This window comes from Camelus ferus, chromosome 32 (genome assembly GCF_009834535.1).
Source record: "Camelus ferus isolate YT-003-E chromosome 32, BCGSAC_Cfer_1.0, whole genome shotgun sequence".
Lineage (NCBI taxonomy): Eukaryota > Metazoa > Chordata > Mammalia > Artiodactyla > Camelidae > Camelus > Camelus ferus.
The window spans coordinates 17134396-17155560 of NC_045727.1; the positions used below are offsets into that span (position 1 = coordinate 17134396).

The 21165-nt window shown below is 45.4% G+C and overlaps 1 protein-coding gene across 1 annotated transcript in view; it reads right to left on the reverse strand.

Annotated features, from left to right (window-relative positions):
• Window positions 1-16: 16 nt before the first annotated feature.
• The window catches only part of SGSM1 (small G protein signaling modulator 1), a 73138-nt gene continuing 51989 nt past the window's right edge, over window positions 17-21165 (reverse strand). The window contains exons 18-27 of the mRNA XM_032471216.1: window positions 20668-20796; window positions 17622-17804; window positions 16260-16328; window positions 14104-14694; window positions 11704-11828; window positions 9217-9299; window positions 6841-6950; window positions 5449-5545; window positions 4270-4437; window positions 17-2167 (exon numbers count right to left, since the gene is read on the reverse strand). Of these exons, the coding sequence (XP_032327107.1) occupies window positions 2079-2167; window positions 4270-4437; window positions 5449-5545; window positions 6841-6950; window positions 9217-9299; window positions 11704-11828; window positions 14104-14694; window positions 16260-16328; window positions 17622-17804; window positions 20668-20796 (1644 nt within the window). The 3' untranslated portion in view covers window positions 17-2078. The remainder of the gene's footprint in view (window positions 2168-4269; window positions 4438-5448; window positions 5546-6840; window positions 6951-9216; window positions 9300-11703; window positions 11829-14103; window positions 14695-16259; window positions 16329-17621; window positions 17805-20667; window positions 20797-21165) is intronic.

Consider the following 21165-nt stretch of genomic DNA (forward strand, 5'->3'; position numbering starts at 1 on the left):
CAAAAAATAACCCAGGTTTACACATTTCTGTTTATATATATATATTGTCTCTCTATATAGACACGACTTTTCAGTAAACAGTTACAAGATATGTTGGCAACACTGAGAAAAAGAAGGCGCTCCATAGATGGAACGACTCTCACGCGTTCGATGCTGGGACACAAGGACACACACGACACACAGAGACCCGAATAAACACACCAAGCAGAATAAATATGAGTTATTCCAAGTCACAACCACGATGCTCTCTGGAACACCACGAGACAAGGCAGAGAAAAGATCTTGTGCTGTACTTTTCAGACTGGTCTGTTAAAAAATAAATTAAGAATCGGAAGGTCCTGGGTCTTGCTAAAATAACGTCCTCTGTAGTGAACAGCTGAGTGGCAAAATAAACTTTTATCTGGACAGGACTTTCATACATTTTTCTCCCATCTTGGGAAGCTGGGGGACTACGGCGAGGAGATGCAACTCTCAAGGAACGTCTAGTCTCTTCCATTCTGTCCAAGACACCCCACTTGGACGGAAGTTGGGGGTTTGGATGCAGCGGAAGGTGCTGGGTCGGAGGGAAGAGCCTTCACAAGCATGCCGGGCAGGGATCGCTCCCCTTCCAGGTTTGCTCAGGGCTGGAGGACAAACGCACCCCTTCTGCGCGTGCTTCAATACGCTTTCCCAGTCTCCTCCCCTCTCCAGAATCCTACCTGGCGCCCTTCGGATGAGCATCCATCCCTGACTCTCCTGTTTCTCCTGATTCTAGTGCAGCCTCAGAACAGAAGGGCTGGCAGCCCTGCTCTCCTGTGAGGGCAGGTCGGCAGGGTAGATTAGCTCACTTACGGTCTGTTTGGGGATGGGTGACCCTTTGTGTGAAGACGTGGAGGTGACCATTTCCAGGCTTAGCCGTGACTCTGGTACCAGTTCATCAGCCGAAGCTTCTTTCCCAAGGAAGACCCCCACCACCACGCCCACCCTGGCCAAACTCTGTCCTTTGTCCTGAGTGAGCAAGGGCACTTGGGGGAAAGTCAGCCTCCCTGAACAAGTGGTTTGCACCAACACACACCTTCCAAGCTTCTGGAACACCAGACCCAATGTGTGGACGGAGAGGCAAGGTCCTCCCTAGGAAGACAGGAAGGGGGTGTGGACTCTGCCCTGCCTGGGGGGGGGGGGCGGAGTTGGGACAGGACTCCAAAGAAGCCAATCTCATGCCTACAGACACTTCTCACAGGCAGACATCCTTCTTGAAAAGAAGAAGTCTCTTCCGGGGCCAAGTGGAGGAGAGAAAATGAGAGAATACAATAATTGGCATTCCAGACCCCAGGCGAGATGAGTGAAGGGCCCCCACGTGCCTTTGCTAAATGGGAGGAATCTCAGGATACAGGCAGCTCAGGTATAAAGCAAGTGGGGAGGGAGATTCACCTGGGAACCTCGAGGCCAGCTGTTCTCAAATGGGGCTGGCACCGTCTGGAGGTGTTCTGGCTTGTCACAAAGGGCTGGGGAGGAGTGTGCTACTGGCATCCAGCAGGTAGAGGCCAGGGATGCTGCTAAAAATCCAACGGTGCCCAAGGGCTGCATTCCCCCCCCCAAAAAAGAATTACCCAGCCCAAATGTCAACAGTGCTCTGCTCCAATCCAACCTGCCAGCCATGTTCTGGAACATCTCCAAAGGCGCCCTTCAGACTACAGAGGTAGCCCCGCAGACCTCTCCTACCCCCGTTTCCAAAAAAAATTCCCTCCCTAAGTCTCATCCGACAGGACAATGTGGAGGGATGGGAGAGAGAAGAGAGACCATTCTGGGGACCACGAACGAAGATGTTCCCTTGGTCCACTGACAACCCCCAACTCCCACAGAAGAGAAATCCCAGGCTTGGGCGATCTTTGGTCAAACAGGAAAACGTAAGGCTGAACTGAAGGGGCAACCCCTCGACCCCACCTGTCCGGTGGCTAAAGCTGGGGTACTCTCTCTTTGCCCAGAAGTCCATGCTCATGAACAGACACCAGGACCTCCGCTCCCCGGTGGCCGGGAGGAGAAGCGGGCGGGACAAGGCGGGCGGCGGCTCGGCTGATGGTGCCTGGGTGACGCGGCCCTCACTTGTTCTCAATCAGGGTCTGCACCTTGTGCACGAGGTCCCGGGCCAGCTTCAGGACCTGTGTGGTGTTGTGTCGCTCGGCCATTTCTGAAAGAGCAGAAGGCAAAAATCTCATGAGCCTCCTTCTGTGTCCATCTTGAGGCCATACTTCCAGCGCCCAGAGGGGTCTCTGGGGCATCCCCCTCATCATCGTCTGGCATCCATCCCCAGAGCAACTCTTGGAGAAGGCCTGCATCTCCAGACCTCAGTTTCCTCATCTGTGAAATGGGAATCATTAACCGGACCTACTTTTACAAGGTCACTGAGAGATGAAATGAGATGAAGTTGGCTCACAGTGTGTGTTTAAAACAATGTTAGGACCTCCCACCCCGACTCCTACAAACACAATGACTGGGAACCTGTTAAAAAAGCAAGGCCAGGCACATGGTAGATGCTTAAAAGTATAGAAGGATGGACTCAACAGAAGGAGAGGGGAGGGAAGGGGAGAAAACAAAAATAATCACTTTGTCCAGAGGGACACAAATCGATCAGAATAATCCTAAACTTTTAAAGCAGAATAATCCTAAACTTAGACGTTGATCATAAATCATTTAGGAAAAAAATCATTTAGGAAAAAAAAAAGGCACTTAGACTGTGGTTCCTGAACTTGGGTGCCGAGGAACCCCAGAGGGTTCCACTGTGAACTCGTGGAAATTTTGAGGTAAATACAGTGATACTCTGACTCCATCAAACACCACATAAACCGCTAGTACGAGTGAACTCGCAAATCGCACCACCTTCCCATCCATGGCTTTAGAGCTTTTCAAAGCTAGGTTTTCGGCAAGTGATTGCTCTGATGAAAGTAGGTACCACAGATGAAAACCACTGCGGAACAGGAAACGAAGGTGGTGGCATCCAGGCCGATTCCAAGCTTTGAGAAGTTGTGCAAAGCCCAACAGGTGCACACATCCATTAGCAACTGTGCTTATTTAAGTGCAAAATAAAAATACTATTTTCTTTAGATTTATCTGTATTGTTTTTTTTCAAATGGCTACTAAGTATGATAGATATACTTATTAAGTAGTTTGGATCTAACTCGTTACCGAATGGAACTTTTGGTCTGGGAAGCTGCAAACATTTTACAGAGACACTAGGTGTGCCGTAAACCGAGAAAGTTTGAGAATCTCTCTGTTAAGCTAGGAATTGCTTCGGGCTCTCAAACCACATCCTCAAACTGAAAGCATCCCAGATGCCCAACCATAAGGGATGGTTCATAAGTTACAGAGAGCCACTTCAGGTTTATTCTGCCATCTTTAACAATGATTATGTGGAAGATGCTTTTAAAAATATTAAGTGGGGAAAAAAAAATGAGATACAACTGGATTCTGTGATGGTAACAACATAAAAATCTACATGACCATGGGAAAGACTGGAAGGAAAAAAAAAATTTTTTTTTTTTAATGAAACCACATGGTTTCCTGGATTGGATCCTGGAGCAGAAATAGGACATTAGTTAAAAAGCAGATGAAATCAAAAAAGTCTGTAGTTTAGTTAAAAGTAATGTATCAATGTTAATTTCTTTGTTGTCACAAATGACTAGGATCAGGTAACGAATTAACCTTCAGGGCAGCTGGCTGAAGGGTCCTGGGAACTCTGTGTACTATGTGCAATTTTTCTGTAAATCTAAAATTATTCCAAAATAAAAAGCTTATTTAAAAAAAAAAAAACTAACAATGTTTCCAGGGTAAGGTCACAGGTGGCTTTTTTTTCTTTTGCTTTTTCCAAAACCTCTTTTAGTTAAAGAATTTTTTAAAAACAGTGGTAAAAGTAGCAACAGCTTCTGGCGGTGGGGTCCCTCATATGAGCCAGGTACCACCTGCTGGACTTTATCCACATGGTCTCATTTAATCCCCCCGACATTGCTGTGCGAGGGAAGGGTTGGTAACACTTTATCGCCAAGGAATCTGAAGCCCAGAGACATGAAGTTACTTTCCCAAGGTCACACAGCCCTTGCTTGAGTGGCAAGGTTGGCTCCAGAATCTACACCTGTTTGAATCCAAAGGCTGTGCACCTTTTTCATGCCATTTCAACTGCCCTCCTGTATCTGCTTTTCCTACACATCAACCCTCTGAAGTAGACACTCTTACCCCCTTTCACAGATGAGGAAGCAGATACTTAGAGAGAAGGGAAGTGATGTGTCATGTGGGTACCATTAAAAAATTTGATGATGTCTGTGAAATCCATGTTGTTCTCCAAGATGATGTCACGGTAGACCTCCACCAGCGCCAGCGCGATGAACAGCACGTAGTGGGCGGATGAGACGTGTCTGGCCGCCCAGATGGTCTCCCAGACGGAGAAGACATCATCATAGAGGAGCTCTGCCAAGACACCAACACGCACACGCGCGGGGGGAGAGTCGCCCGTGGGGCTCACCGTGCTGCCCTCCCTCTGGAAAAAGCCCAGGCCAGCCGCGCCCCGTGCTTCCGTCCTTGGGCAGCAGACAGCTCGGCCAGGAGGCAGGAGACCTGGACGCTGTCATTTGACATAAGCCTCAGTTTCCCCCTTCTGTAGAACAGGCTACGCAGATCAGGGAGGTTGAATGTTTCCAGCTCTGACATCCTATAAGTGGAAGCCCCTCTCTCCCTGCACCCTCCATCTCCTTTAGCACCCATGAGGGTGTCTCCCCTTTCTCCCACCCACAGGCAGAGCTCACTTCTGCATCTATCTAGTAAAGAGAACAGAGCACTGGTGAAGAGCAAGGCTCCCTATGCTCGATAAACTCAGTCTGCATCCTGGCTCCATCACTCACTAGCACGGTGACCTCGGGCTAGTCCCCTCCCCTCCATGAGCCTCTCTTTCCTCATGGCAATGGGAATAAAGAACTGAAGACATGGTACGTACAAATGGCTCAGTACAGTGCCTGGCACTTAATGAACACCTCCACACAGGTTAGATATTATTAGTAGCATCACCCCAAATTCACGTGATAGTAATGCAGTGTTTAGATATCGTTTCCAAGTCATGTGTGAAAGATGGTCTGTGGATTTCAGAGTTCCTGGTCCCCAGTGCTCAGCTTAATAGAATGAAAGGGAACTGGGTTTAGGCAGGCAGCAGGGGGCTCAGATCCTGGCTCTACTATGCCTAGCTCTGAATTTAATTCTTCTCAGCCTTCGTTTCACTCCCTGTAGAATAGGGATTGGAACACCATCTACCACAGGGCATCTCTGCATGATAAGGTAGGTGAACCGATAGGCAGAACTCAACAAATGGGTGTTACTCTCTTCCTCGGGCTTTGTTCCAACACCCCCCGCCTCACGTCCGTGGTATCTTTTCCCCTGAGGTTCTGCTACCAAGAGTCTGGGAACAAGGTCCCAGTTTGAAGTCTGTACCTCGCTTGAAATCCAGCAGGAACCAGCGGTAGCAGAAGTAGAAGTGAGTGTAGTCCCCATTCTGATGCATCAGCTCAAAGAGCTCTGAGTCCAGGATCTGTCAGAGGAAGGCAAGAGAGGCATCCGCCTTCTGGGAAAAGGCTGGACCAGAGGGAACAGCTGGATAAACGGTGCTGTATCCCCATACCGGATAACACCCAGCCCTTAACAACCAGGTGGGGTTTAAAAGTGGGCAAAAGGATTTGAAGTGCAAATCAACCGAGCTCAACCTGACCCAGACACTTCTCTAAAGATAAGCAAATAGCCAATGAGCATATGAGAGAGGCTGACCGTCGTTAGTGATGAGGCAAATGCAAACCAAAACCATGGTGAGGTACCACTCCACATCCAGTCGGATGGCTATGATAAACATGGCAAAGTGCTGGTGGGGAAGTAGAGAGACTGGAACACCTGTACGTGGCGGGTGGGAAGGTAAAATGGTGCAGCTGCAATTCCACCCCTCGGTGTAGCCCTAAGGGAAGTGAAAACCTACGTTCACGTAAAAACTTGCACGTGAATGTGCACAACAGCATTACTCAGAGCAAAGTGGAAACAACCCAAATGTCCATCTACAGATGAACGGATAAACAAAATGGGGTCTATCCAGGCAACGGAGTATTTGGCAATAAAAACGAATGACGTGCTGATACGAGCTACAACGCCGATGGACCTGGAAAACATGATGCTACATGAAAGACTCAAGCGGCCACATGTGGTGTGACTCCATCTATACGACATGTCCAGAACAGGGAAATCTACAGAGCAGAAAGTAGATTAGTGGTTTCCAGGGCTCACGAGAGGAAATGAGTGTGGGGTTTCTTTTTGGAGTGATGAAAATGTTCTGAAATTAGTGATAATGATTTCACAACTGTGAATATTCCAAAAGCCAGTGAATTGACCATTATGAAGGGGTGAATTTTATGGTATGTGAATTTGCCTCCATAAAGCTCTGTGTGTGTGTGTGTGTGTGTGTGTGTGTGTGTGTGTGTGTGTGTGAGACAGAGAGAGAGAGAGAGAAATATACTCAAACATTTCTTTGCAGAAAAGGACCAATACAATCAAACATCCTGTTAAGGGTGAGGGTCATGTCTTGTTCATCATGGTAGCCACACTGTCTGGACCAAGTAAACACTCACTGAGAATGAATCTAGTGGAGTGGACTTGAGTTGCTGAGTGAAGCTTGAGATGAATTGAGTTTTTTAGTTTCACTCAACTGGGCTGAATTGGGTTGCACTGAGTTAAGTAGGATTGAGTTACTGAGTCCAGGTAAACTAGGTATGGCCATTAGGCTGACTTGAGGTCCATTGGGCAGACCTGGAGTAAGTTACATTATTGAATCGGACAAGGTCATACCTGGATTAGCGACCTCATGTTGGCAAAGTGTGTGTCCATGGCCCCTCCGTGGGGGAAGTTCTGGTTCATCCTCTTCATGAGCTCCGTGAAGCAGCTGAAGGCGAGGGCCTCTGGGGAAAGAGCACAGGAGAAACAGTCAACTCTGCCACTGCCCAAGGGACCGGAGGTCCCAAAGTGATGGGCGGAGGCCCCGGGCTGGTTCACGAAGTCCAGGGCCAAATGAGAAACATACGGACGATGGCGTTCCTGTGTATACCATTTCAGGGAATGCACTCCAGTCTTAAATTAATCACAGAGGGATGGGATATAGCTCAGTAGTAAAGGGCGTGCTTAGCATGCACAAGGTCCTGGGTTCAATCTCCAGCTTCTCTGTTAAAAATAAATAAATATAAATAAATAAACCTAATTCTCTCCTCCCTAAAAAAAGTAATAAAGTCAACAAAAATTAAAAAAAAACCTGCTCTTGGGAACGCACCCTTGAAGAAAAAAATAATTAATTACAGACTTCCCACCTTAGACATATTGAAATATCTTTTCTTTTAGGAAACAATGGTGACAGCAAATGCTCAGTTTTAAAGATCCCTGTTTGCTATAATAAAAATTTGACAGTGTTTGGTCCTAAACTTAAAAAAAAATATTCTACAGAGTTCATGAAATTCTCAAGTCTGAGAACCACTGTATTTAAATAGCAGTTGTGAATATTGGAAGGGTGTTTGCAAGCATTATGCCAAGAAAGGGTCAAATAACACTGGGAAATGCTGCGAAGGGAGCCACTGCATATATTCATTTAAAAAAGGCTCTGAGAAGTCCTGTAATTAAAAAAAATCTGTTCTATATTGTTCAACTCTGTTTAAAGAATTTATTTAAAAACAGTACCTTTTTTTTTTTTTTCTGTTAGCACCTACCAACTTTGAGGAAGGTCATGGAAAGGTTTCCCAAGGCACAGTAGAATCTCATTTATTTATTTTTTAAAATTTTATGTTTCAGAACAGGTTAGATACACAGAAAAATTGAGATGAGAACAGAGAGGGTTTCCATATGCCCCCCACCCAGTTTCCCCCATTACTAACATCGTCCAATAGTACATGCATGTGTTACAATTAATGACACATGATGATGCGTTATTAACTCAAGTCCGTGGGTTTTTTTTTTTAACCTAATGTCCTTTTTCTGTTCCAAGCACCCATCCAAGGACTACATGACATACAGTGGCCTTGTCTCCACAGGCCCCTCTTGGCCATGGCGGTGTCTCACACTTCCTTTTTCTGATGACCTTGACAGTTGTGAAGCGTACTCGTCAGGTATTCTACGGGGACTCCCTACTGGAATGCGTCTGACGCTTTTCTCACAGTAAGATTGGAATTATGGGTTATTATGAGAAAGACCGCATAAGGAATGTGCCATGTTAACCACATCGTATTAAGGGAAAACGGGATCAGCATGAACGGCGGTCTTGGTCACCCAGGTGAAGGCAAAGTTTTCAGGGTTTTCTCCACTGTATAGTTTCTCTCTCATCTTCCACCTCTTTCTACACAGAACTTTTTGGAAGGAAGTCACTATGCTCAGTCCTAAAGAGGAGCGAGTTACACTCTCCATTTTTAAACAGCCTTACTGAGGTTTACGTACCATAAAATTCACCCTTTCAAGAGTGTAATTCAGTGGCTTCAGTATATTCACAACTGTCAACCCTCATCCCTAATTTCAGAACATTTCCATCACCCCCCAAAGACACCCTATATACATCGACAGTCATCACCGCATTTCCCTCTCCTGCTCCGTTCCTGTCAACCACTAATCTATTTTCTGTCTCTATTGATTTGCCTCTTCTGGACATTTCATACAAATGAAATCATACAATACGGGGTCTTTGGTCAACAACTGTTGAAGGTTTTTGCCTTTTATTTCATGAAGTATATTGGCCTGTCGTTTTCTTGTGATGTTTTTGTCTGGTATTGGTATCAGGGTAGCAGTGGGGCCTCAGGTAAGAACTGGCCTCATAAAATGAGTTGGGAAGTGTTCCCTCCTGTTCTGTTTTTGGGAAGAGTTTGTGAAGTATTGGTATTCACTCTTCTTTAAGCATTTGGTAGAATTCACCAGTGAAGCCATCTGGGTCTGGGTTTCCCTTTGTTCTCATTCACGTTTATACAGTCAGTGACCAGCAAAAGCCTGGCTGGGTGTTGGGCACCTGCAAGTAAGTGGCCAACACGGAACAAGAGGACTTTTTACTTCGCTAGAACCTTGGTTTGTTTACTTGACAGGTCTCCTGAGCACCTGCGCTGACCCATTCCATGGAATCACAAAGCAGGGTTAACCCTTCTTCTCTGTAGTGAGAAGGAAGCTGCATCCTGAGTCCTGGGGTGGGGAGGATACACTCACCGTCATCCAGAATGACCAGCAGTGGAGCCAGGAGGTCACACATACCCTGGACGTAGCCGATCTCTATGTGCTGCCAGATGTAGCTACAAGAGAGACACACAATGCCCGTGATGGCACCCACAATCTGCCTCTCTGACCCACTCCTATACCTCCACCCTGGTTTGGTTCCCCCATCTCTTACCTGGACCACTCCCTCAACCTCTTGCCTGCATCCCCAACCCCAGTCTCGCTCTCTTCAAGCATCCTGTGCTCAGTCACCAGGATGACCTTCCTAAAGCTCAGCTCAAGGAGCCCACTGCATGCTCAAAAACCTTCACAGGCTCCCCACTGTGTCACAGGATAATGTCTTAACTCCTTTGCTGGGGGTGCAAAGTGTTCATAGTTTCCTCCCAATCCATCTTCACAGTCTCACCCGTCACTTCCCAGGACTTCCTCCCTTCCAGCCACACTGAGGGATTTACCTTTGTACAAATAAAGCACACATTCATGCCTCTGTGCTTTTGTCCCAGCAGTTCCCTCTGTCTGGAATTCCCATCTGCCTGTTAATAATAACAACTAATATTTACTGAGCATTTACTGTATGCTCAGTCCGCTATACATGTATTGCATCATTCAATTCTCAAAATAATAATATGAAAAAGTTACCATTGTCATCCCATTTCACAGAGAAGGAGAATGAGGCACAGAGAATTAACCAAGTCGTTAACCTAATAATAAATGGTTGAGACAGGATTTGAACCCTGGTGGCCTCACTCCAGTGTATGTGCTCTTAACTTCGATGCTAAATGATTTCTTCAGTGTCTCCTCATTCCCCCGAAATCCATTTTGACTCACCACCTCTATGAGGCCTTCCACGATTTCTCCTGGGGCCACAATGAGGTAAAAGTCAGCCTATCCTTCCTTCTCCTTCAGCACTTTTTAATGTTAAGGTAGCATACTATATTAAAGTTAATTACATTTGTTATTTCCTCAACTAAATTTTAAGTGGCAGTAACTGCTTGGGAGACTATAGAGCAGAATAGTTAAGAGGTGGTGTTTATTGGGGGAGGTATAGCTCAAGTAGTAGAGCGCATGCTTAGCAAGCATGAGGTCCCAGGTTCAATCCCCAGCACCTCCTCTAAAAATAGTAAATAAATAAATAAACCTAATTACCTCCCCCACCAAAAAAAAATAAAGAAATAAAAAAAAAGAGGTGGTGTTTATTAATAAAAATGAGTTGGAGCAAGGCTTGTCAAACCTTTTCTAAGAGGTCCAGATAACAATTATTTTTCAGCTTTGTAGGCCATAGGTTCTCAGTTATTTAACTCTGCAGAAGCTATCACAGATAATATGTAAATATGGCAAGGGCTGAGTTCTAAACAGACTTTATTTACAAAAGCAAGTGGTGGGCCGCATTTGGCCCATGGGCTGTTGTAGCAGTTTGCATCCAGGACGTAGTATAGTCGAGTGTAAAAAGCAAGTTGTACAAAAATAGTTTATAGTATAATCCCATATAGGTAAAAATTTTTTAAAAATTAAAACACATGTGCATTCATATTATCCTATGCTATGTATTACACAGTATTAACTATATATTATGTAGTATAATTATATGCTATATATTTATAATTATATACTATATATAAAGTAAATTTTATACTATATATTATATGGCATAATATAGTACATTAAGTATTAATATTTAAAGAAATATTAATACATTAACATGTGTCTATTCATATACTACATATTCTGTAGAATTATATGTTATATATTTATCTAATGATATAATATATAAAGCATAGTTATATACTATATATTATATAGTATAATACATATTATTTAATATAGTATCTACTGTATATGTATATATAGCATATATACGGCTCGGGAGGATATCACTAAATTGTGAGCAGCAATTCTAGGTGAGTGGCACTGATGGCTGGATATGGACGGAGAAGTTTCCCTTTACACCTTATGAACGTCTGATTTCCTTAGTTGATTCAGGTTTTTACTAAGCATGGGTTCCTTCCATATTTTAAGAAATAAAATAGTTAATATTTAATGAAAAGTAATAAGTAGCCCCAGATCTTTGCTTAAGAGAAATACAGCACAGATTCTAGAGCCCCAGAGAGAGAGAGAGGGGGGTCCTTGTTCAGCCACTGTCCCCCCGGGGGATGTGGAGCAAGGCGGTACCCCCCTGAGCCTCCATTTCCTCACCTGTAAAAGGGGATAACACTTACTTCATAGGCTTGTTCTGGGGATCGACTGAAACGATGTTAGCGAAGGGCTCAAGATAGTGCCTGGTATACAGCAGGCGCTTAATAAGTGTTCTCTCTGATTATCATGACCATGATTGTTACACTGTTGTCGGGGTAGGCTGGAATAAGATTTGAGCTGGGCGTGGTGCCAGCCGCAGAGAGTGCGGTTCTAACTGGGCTCCCTGTAGCCCGCCCCTCTGCCACCCCTTCCGGACCCCCTACGGCTCCATCCCCGCGCCCCAGCCACCTGCACATGACGTTCCGTAGCTTCTCCAGGTTGGCGGGCGTGAAGTACCAGTAGTTGCGGTCACACCTCTGCACGTCCTTCTCGATGCGGTGCAGGTTCACCGTGTACAGGTCCAGCAGCTCCGGCTGCACACCCGCAGGGGAAGAGGAAAAGAACATGGCACCCCAGCGATGTAATCCTCCAGACAGTCTCTCTCTTCCTCCTAACCCTCTCCTGCTGTCAATGAAAAAAACCTTCCTCTACCTCGAGCGGTCAGGTGTTTGACTTTGTTGTTGTTTCCCAAGAAAGCCTCTTTCACTTTGTATGAGAAAAATTTTTTCTTTTTTTCCTTTATAAAACAAAACAGTCCTATGAGGTGTATGGAATTATTACCCCCATTTTACAGATGAAGAAACAAGAAGAGAGTTACAGCTGTAGCTGGAGGCGCAACCCTCCCCACTGAAAACTGAGTAAGAAGAGTGGGAAGCTTGAACAGAAGCCCTGCTCTGGCAATTGCTGGGCCTGATGCCCTGACCCAACAATCCTGATGAAATGGTTCAACGAATGCTATTGCAAGGAAAAAAAAAAAAACACTTAAAAGGTCAAAAGTTAACCCAGCAAGGCAAGAAAATTCCAAAGCTGGCTTTTGCCTTGAGGGACGCTGCCAATTAGGGAAAATTTAAGCTGGGGCTTTGCAGTGTTGTGGCTTCTCCTGGGTAAGAAATCTAAGAGACCTCCCCACTTTAAGGAAGGACCTCCACAAAGCCACACCCCAGTAAGAGAAAAGCAGAAAAAAACCTACCAGCATCGTGGGGTCTCAAGGACAACTGTCTATCTTAAACATAGGTGCTAAATTAAGTGTATAAGATACCTCTCTGAATAATTAACAGCCTCAAATCAGGCTTATAACTTATGTATAACTCAAATTCTCACCACATGGGTGATCTGGAAGAGCAGAGAATTTAGATGAAAGTGTCTTCAGGTTGGTATTCCCCTGAGTACAAGGAAGAAGAAAAAGCAAATCGTCTCTTGAGGAATCCACCTTCCACCCAGGCCTCGAATAATGCAACAGAAGAAGTTCTAAGCAATCTGAGCTCATGTTCAAAAATCATAAAACACCCAGAGAAAAAAAAGGCACCATGAGTGACAGCCAGCATATACACCAGACAATCGAATCAGACCCAGGAGGGCTTCAGGTATTAGAATGATCAGGAACAGAATATAAAATAAGTATGTCTAACATTTTAAAAGAAATTTTAAAAAGAGATGAAAAATAATAATAGAGTGCAAGAGACTAAAATAATCAAGCATATTTTATAGCAGATGTGCAAATAAGCCAAATAAAACTTAAAAAAAGCAGATCAAAAAGTCACTAGAGGGAGAAGGTGTAGCTCAAGTGGTAGAGAGTATGTTTAGCATGCACAAGGTCCTGGGTTCAGTCCCCAGAACCTCCTCTAAAAATAAATAAACCTAATTACCTCCCCCCCACCAAAATAAAATAAATAATACAATAAAATATTTTTAAAAAATAAAAATTTTTAAAAAGTCACTAGAGCCAGAAAAGTAGACACAGACACTACGGAAAAAAGAATTAGTGAACTGAAAAGGGATCTAAAGAAACCATCCAGGATTTAGTCACAGAAGGACGAAGAGATGATAAAATGAAAGAGAAGTAATATACACGGAAAATAGCGTGAGAACGCTTAGCAAGCATTTAATCAGACCCACAGAAGGAGATGAAATATTTGGGAAGTAGCAACAGTTGAATGTACAACAGAAGAGAATTTTGCAGAACAAAATAGATCCACATGCACATTATAAAGTCCAACAAACCACGAGCCTCAAAACAGAAAAAGAAGTGTTTGGATCCAGCCTTGCCTGAGTGTTTGACTCTTGAAACTGGGATAGAAATAGTAAGTTCTTTAAAAGAAAATGGATCTACAACGCCTGGCTCGGAAAACCTCCCTTTCGGCTGATGTCCTTTGCTTTGGGCTTTTTGGAAAAAAAAAGCAAACTCCAATTTTAAAAGAGACTGGACCTGAGTGTCAATCAAGATGCTCATGGTCAAGACTGCTACTGATTAACGAATCACCATGGGCCAAGCACAGAGGATCTGACTCACTAATTCTGAAGACAACTCAGGAAGGAAGGTACTAGACAGATAGGGAAAATGAGGCTCAGAAAGATAAAGTGATGTGCCTAAGCTGGGATTTGAACCTAGTACTATTTGACTGCAAAGCCTGCGTTCTTCAAGTATTACATCATCTTCTCTCCCAAATCATGGAGGACTCTACAGTGACTCCTCCATCATGGGGAAAATGCAATGAACCAGAGGTCGTTCTGGATAACTGAGGCTTGTGGGACACTCCCACCCTCCCTCGGCTGCAGAGAACTGAGTGGAGAAAAATCCTGGTGACTTACGGAGTAGGTGACACCACTGGAAGACACGGGGGACGCCTCGTTGTTAGCAGATGTGGTCACAGCCAGAGAAGCCAGGGCAGGGAAGAGACTTTCCATCTCGGGCTCCTCTGAGAGGTTGTCCTCACTGTCCACCTGGCTGTGCTTCTCCGCCTCGCTGCCCCTCCAGCCCTCCATCCCGGTGCCCTCCTTTTCGGGCAGAGGCATGTCCATGCTGCCAGGGATGGACATGAACTCGTCCATGCTCTCGTTGGCGAGGAGGTCGCTCTCCAGGCTGTCCTGCACGGCCAGCTCCTCACGGGGGACCTCGTCCCTGGAAGTGGTGGCCTCGCTGCTCTGCCCGTCATCCACGCTGCTGCCCCTGGGTCGCAGCACCAGGGGGGCATGTCTCTGGGCATCCATGACGCTGTCTTCTGTGCTCAGGCTGGGTTCCGAGTGCTCCGAGAGGCCCGAGGAGAAGTTGTGGGAGGAAGGATGGCCGGAGTCTGGGGAACACGTCCCATTTACCAGGTTCCCATTGGGGATCTTGGGCTGTTTTTCCTCCAGTCTGCCTTCTGCCTCCACTTGCTCCACCTCGTCCACAGACTCAAAGACCTGCAGACCAGGTGCACAGAGACAGATGGACTAGGATGTCCACTGAGGTGCTGCTGCCAACAGCAACCTAACTATCCATCAACAGGGGATTGGTTCAAACACGGAACAAGCGTGCAGTGGAACCCTACGCAGTCAGTAAAAAGGGTGGCAGAACACGGTATGATATATGCTCCCATTTGTGAAAAATAAGTGTTCTCTATGCACGCACAGGCAGAGAATAATCCGGAAAGAAATAAAGGAGCACCGTAGTTGACTTTGAGGAAGGGGCATTAGGGAACTGAAGAGGGGAAAGAAAACCTTTCATCTTACCAAATCATGTGCACGTGGGTTTTTTTTTGGCTGGGGGAGGTAATTAAATTAATTCATTTTTAGCGGTACTGGGGACTGAACCCAGGACCTCATGCATGCTAAGCATGTGCTCTGCTGCTTGACCTACACCCTCCCTGCTGCACGTGATTTTTCAAACCATTAGTTAACGACACAAGGAACAGGCTAAAAAAGCATCCACGGGGTTGACGACGATGGATCTGTTTTCAAAACCAGTTAGATGCAAATGAAGTATCGTGGAAAAGTCTCCATCCAGGATACATATTCAAGATTTATTTGTGGGGTTTTTTTTGTGTGTGTGTCTCTAGGCTGTATTCCATCAAGCACAAACTGAACAAGGTCACGTCCCAAGATCACTTGAAATATTTCTTCTGTGTGGTCACGTCAGCAAGTTGATTTACGGTTAATTTCCTGTGTTTCTGGTTTTAAAAAAATACTTTTCAATGAAACTGCTTTAAATCATGTAAAAAAACCTTACCTAGCTCCAAAGTCAAAACTAGAAAACAAAGTCTATTCAGGGAAATGGAGCCTCTTTCCTTGTGTCCCATCCCCTCTTAGGTAACCATTTCAATCAGTTTCTGGTTTATCCCCCCATTGTTTTAGAAAATAGATGTAAATATATATGTATATTAATATTTCCTTTGTTTATACAATGCACTTTTTTCACTTTGCTTTTTTCTTTAATATTGAGTGAAAATGAGTTAATTTTTTTGAATGAAATGCAAGGTTATTGAACACATCTGATGGCATTTATTTAGAAATTTTAAAAAACTACTAAACATGGCAACTATCATTTGCATATTGCCTACGTATTTCTGTGTATGTGAAGGCAGACAGAAGGGTCTGGAAGGACACACAGAAAATTGATGATAGCAATGTTACTTCTAAAGAGGGCATGTGGGGATTGTAGATGGTCAAAGCCAAATTTAGTTTTCTCTGTAATATTTTAATTTTGTCCTTTTTTTTTTTTTAATGGAGGCACTGGGGATTGAACCCAGGACCTTGTGCATGCTAAGCGTGCGCTCCACCACTGAGCTATCCCCACCGGCCTTTTAAATTTTTTTAATAGACAGAATAGATTCATGCATTACTTGTGTTGTTTCTAAAACTTCAATTTTGAATGCTAGCATAAAAAGCTAAAACAAATAAACCATAAGTGCAGAGGAGGGTCATCCAATCCCATTATTCCAGGTTGGAGGGAGGGGATGGGGGAGGGGGAGGGGCCTCCAGAAGGTCACCTGTGTGCTGCTGCTGGAGTCACTCTGCAGGCGGATGTTCTGACGGCCTGAGCTGCAGCTCTGGGAGGACTGAAAGCAAAAGGGGCAGGAGGGAGTGCAGGTGAGGCTGCATCCAGGCTCAGGGGGCCCTCCCCGGCACTGAGCTCAGGAAGGACTGCTGGGCTGGGAGCCAGCAAATGAGGTCTTATCTCTATTTCTGACTCGGGCAAGTCCCCTCTCAGGGCCTCAGCTTCCCATCTGTCAAATAAAAGTGGGTGGGGGGGACTCGCTCCCTGCTCCCTGGGGCCACAGCAGCCACTGGACCTCCATCCCACCCCCAACCTCTGCAACCAGAGAACCCCACTTTTAACTGCTCTGCACTTGAGACTTCTAGCCAGTACCTTCGTTCAACTCCAAGTACTGGTTGTATGAATGCCCACGTTTTACTTCCTCTCTGTAGACTTGCTTTTTGCCCTTTAACGTCTAGTCTCTGTTGACTCTGAGGCTAGGCTTGGTCATGTGACTTGCTTTGGCCAATGGGATGTTGGGAAACTCGACCAGGCAGACACTTAAAACATGCTTGTGCATTTCTGCTTTCTCTTTCTGGGGGCTGCTTTCACTGCAAAAACATGGCCAGGCAAGCCTGCTGGACAATAAGACATGAGGAGCCAGGCTGAGTCACCCCAGACATGTGAGAGTCCAATGAAGATCAACAAATCTTGTAGCTGACCAGCCCTGTTTGGAGCAGAACTGCCTCACTGACTCACAGACTCATAAGGAAAACTAGATGTTTATTGTCGGATGTCACTAGCTTTTGGGGGTTGTTTGTTATGCAGCATTAGTGTGGCAATTGATGACTGAGACATCACTGGTAAAGGGAATTGACTTCCTTTTCAACTCCTACTTTGGGCTGTTAAAGTGGAGATTCTATCAGGACAGATATCTCTGACCTGGTCACTGAATATTCCCCACACTCCAGGACATTGTTGACAGTACCTGGCACACAGTAGGTACTCAACAGTATTTGTTGAATAAATGAAAGTCTCACACTGTGCTGGGCGCTTTATACATATTATCTCATTTGAGTTGCACACAAATCTTCCCTCTACAAACGATCATTCCCATTTCACAGATAAGGAAACTGAGGCCCAGAAGTAAAGGTGTTTGCCTGAGCCCCAGAGCTAAGAAATGAAGGGGCTGGAGTTTGAACTCAGGTCTGTCTGACTCCAAAGTGATCTTCCACTCAAAACCCAGGGGGGAGACTCTGTCCCAAGGCCCTAGACACCCAGCCCTCTCCATTCCTACAACAGCCCGACGGAGCAGACGCACTCCTTCCCCGCCCCCTGCCCCACCCCCGGCTCCCTGATGTTAGCTGCCCATCACCTCGTTGCTGATGGTGGAGTCCCGGTGCATCAGCCGGTGCAGGTGGCTGTCCAGACTGGCCCCCGATGAGCACTTGGCCAGGGCAGCCGCGTGGGACTCCCGCTCCCTCTGCCGCACAATTGCCTCGCAGCCCAGCCACTCGGACATGGTCTGTGCATAGCAGGCATGAATCTGCTCGTCCACCTGTCAGGGCAGATACAAAGGTCACTGGAAACACTGGGACCCCAGGGCAGAACCAACCCAACTCAGAAGAGGGTGGCTCTGACTCAGGCCCCTGGGCCCTGGAAACACCCAACATTCATGGAGTAGTTAACGTCCATGGGTCCCTGAGCACCTACTATGTGCCAGGATACACAAACGTGAGCAAGGCAAATTCTTTCAATTTTCCCCTCCTTCCTATCTTCCTTCTTTTATTCATTCATTCATTCATTTATTCAAGTATGTACTGAAAGCCTGCTCTGTGCCAGGCAGGGTACAAAGCCTTGAGGATAGAGTGACAAGACTGTTTTTCTCCTTCTGTATTCCCTTCTTTTCCTCTTTCCTCATTCATTCATTCACTTGGTCATTTAATTTGGTAAGTACCTACTATGTGCTGGCACCAATCTAGGTGTATGAAATACAAGAGGAGTGAGATGCCCCACCTGTCCATCCCTCCAGTCACTCAACACCCTTACCAAGGGCCCCCCACATGCCCAGCAAGGGGGCAGGTGCCGAGAACACAAAGATAACAAAAATGACCCCGTCTTTTAATTACAGCAATGGCTTTAGGGAAAGGCCACAGATTTCGAGGGTTTTCCTTGTGGGATTTCAGCAAACAAGAGGGGAGCTTGCTTCGTTTCTGTGTTGCACAGCCCAGGGAACTGAGGTTATGAATCTGCCAGACCTCTGGGCATGAGATGAAAGGGTGTGGAGGCGCAGGAAGTGGGAAGGCAGGGAGCCTGCGCCGTGTCAGGGTTGGGATGGGAGAGGAACCATTTAGCTATTCAGGGCTTCCAGAGAGAGGCTCCGGGAGCACCCTGCCCAAGCCCGTCACAGGGAGCTCCTTCCCAACAGACTTCTAAAGAGTCATCCAAGGCCACTTCTCCATTCCCACCGCCTCCCTAGGCCGGGCTTCCAGGACCCCTCACCCAGATGGCCTTTCTGTGCCTGCTTGTCCCAGCCTGGCCCCTCCTGCCCGTCTCCCACTCAGCAGTTTCCTCTCCAGCCCCACCTCTCACCACCGCCCCCACCCACCTCGTCCCGTCTGTCCCAGCTGTCCACGTCCGCACCGTCTGCCCCTCCACCGCTCCGCACACAGACACACACGTCGCATCATGCAGGTTTCTCCTCTCCCTAGAGACCCTTCCTCACTCCCCTTGCCTGCAAAGCAATCCCTTTAAAGAGTTCGGGGCGCCTTCTGCCTGGTGGAGGTGCTCTGTGCTCTTACAGCCCCCGAGTTTGCCTCCATCTGATTTTGCACAAAGCCCCCCCAAACTGGCAGAGACCTCATCGAATGCACCTCTGGGTCCCCAGTCCCAAGCACGGGGCCTGCCACACTGGATTCTCACGCTGGTACTGCGATGATTTTGGACAGTTCACAGCACAGCCTCATCAGCACGAGAAAGTCTCCATTTTCAACCCTCCTTCAACTTTTCTGACGACGAGGAAGGCCAGTCTGGTGCGACTGTGTCTTTAAAACATCCTTAATACTTTATAATCTCCCTTCTTAACAGAGAGCGAGGCTTCAGGCAGGCTCTGACATCTAGGCAGAACTGAATTACCTCATTTTGTTGTTTATCAACGTTTATGATAAATGATCATTTATCATTCTTTTTATTTTTATCGTTTCCTTCGATGATGGCAAGTCATCTTGGTTTTCCACTGATGGCAGAGATATAAAACACCTTTTAAATTAAGTTACATAGATTTTCAGGTGAGTCAATTTAAAGACATACATTTAGTAAATAATAGCACAGACTCTCTGAGTGTAAAATGTCCCCAGGTTTTGAAAACTTAGTATAAATAAAAGAATGTAAGATATCTCAGTCATAATTTTTATTTTGATTACAAGCAGAAGTGGTCATATATTGAATATACTGGGTTAAGTAAAATATGTTATTAAAATTAATTTCACCCTGATGAAATAACATAGAAACACACACAGACACACAAGAGGTTGCAAAAAATAATGAAACCCTGGTAAGGTCTGTAGTCTAACTAGTTGTGCTGTACCAAGGTTAACGTGCTGGTTTTGATAACACACTAAATGGTTCTACAAGATGTTTCAATTTGGGGAAACCGGGTGAAACGAATATAGTATTTATAATTATATATAATATAACACATAATTGTAAATATAATATTGCAAATCAACCATATCTCAATTAAAAATATAGACACATTTATTATGAACAACAAAAAAGAAATGCAATAAAATATGCTTTAATTTAGAATTTTATTATTTATTTTATTATTACTAGTATTAATTAATTATATTATTTATTTTAAATTTTTAATTTAAAACTTTAATTTAAAAATAATGAAGACAGCTATATTGCCAATATGTTAATGTCAGTATCCTAACTGTGATATTACGTTAAGGTTTTGTAAGAAGTTACCATTGAGGGAAACTGAATAAAGGACACATGAGATGTCTCTGCATTATTTCTTACACCTGCAGGTGAATCTATCACTATCTCAAAATAAAATTTATTAAAAAATGACATTTTTTTGTGGGGGGAGGGTATAGCTCAGTGGTAGAGCACGTGCTTAGCATGCATGACGTCCTGGGTTCAACCCCTAGTACCTCCATCAAAATAAATAAGTAAACCTAATTACCTCTCCTCATCAGAAAAAAACAAAAACAAAAACAAAAAAAAGAAAAAAAAAAGATGACATCTGGGGCTTGTGTTGTATTTCTACTGCACAGCACTGCTCTCAAGCTTCCTGGCTCCCCGACATCTCCCCACCCCACCCTGGTCCACCAGGGGACCAGAGCTCCCTTAGCCCCACAGCATCTGCTCCTTTTTGTTGCCAAACACCCCACTGCCCATCACGGGTAACCAACCTCCTTCCTCTCTGTTTCTGTCATCCCGAACTGGTAGTGGCCCAGGAGGAAGGGCCACACGGCTTTGCGGATCTCCGGCTGGATGCCCCCGTAGTAGATGAGACGCAGCAGCTCCTGCTCCTCGTAACTCTACAGTGAGGGGAGGAAGCAAAAGATCTGGTCAACAGAAAACCAGGGGATGGACTCTGTGACCCAGAGGCTCGGCTTCTCAGATCTAGCCCTCAGTGATCATGGTGTGAACCAGCAAAGCCACAAGTCCCCGGATATGCCTCCTGGCATCATACAAAAAAGGCAAGACGCTGGGAACCCCTCAACTACCCGCCAACGGGGGAACACTGCATCTCTCCATGGAGATACCACATGGAGAGTAAAAAGGGCGGGAGGTGCATTTATGATAACCTACATAAAAAGATGTTCAATGTGTATTGTTAAGTGGAAAAAAAAAAAACCAAGATGCAGAATAGGTCTAGGGTGACCCCATTTTTGTAAAAAAACAGA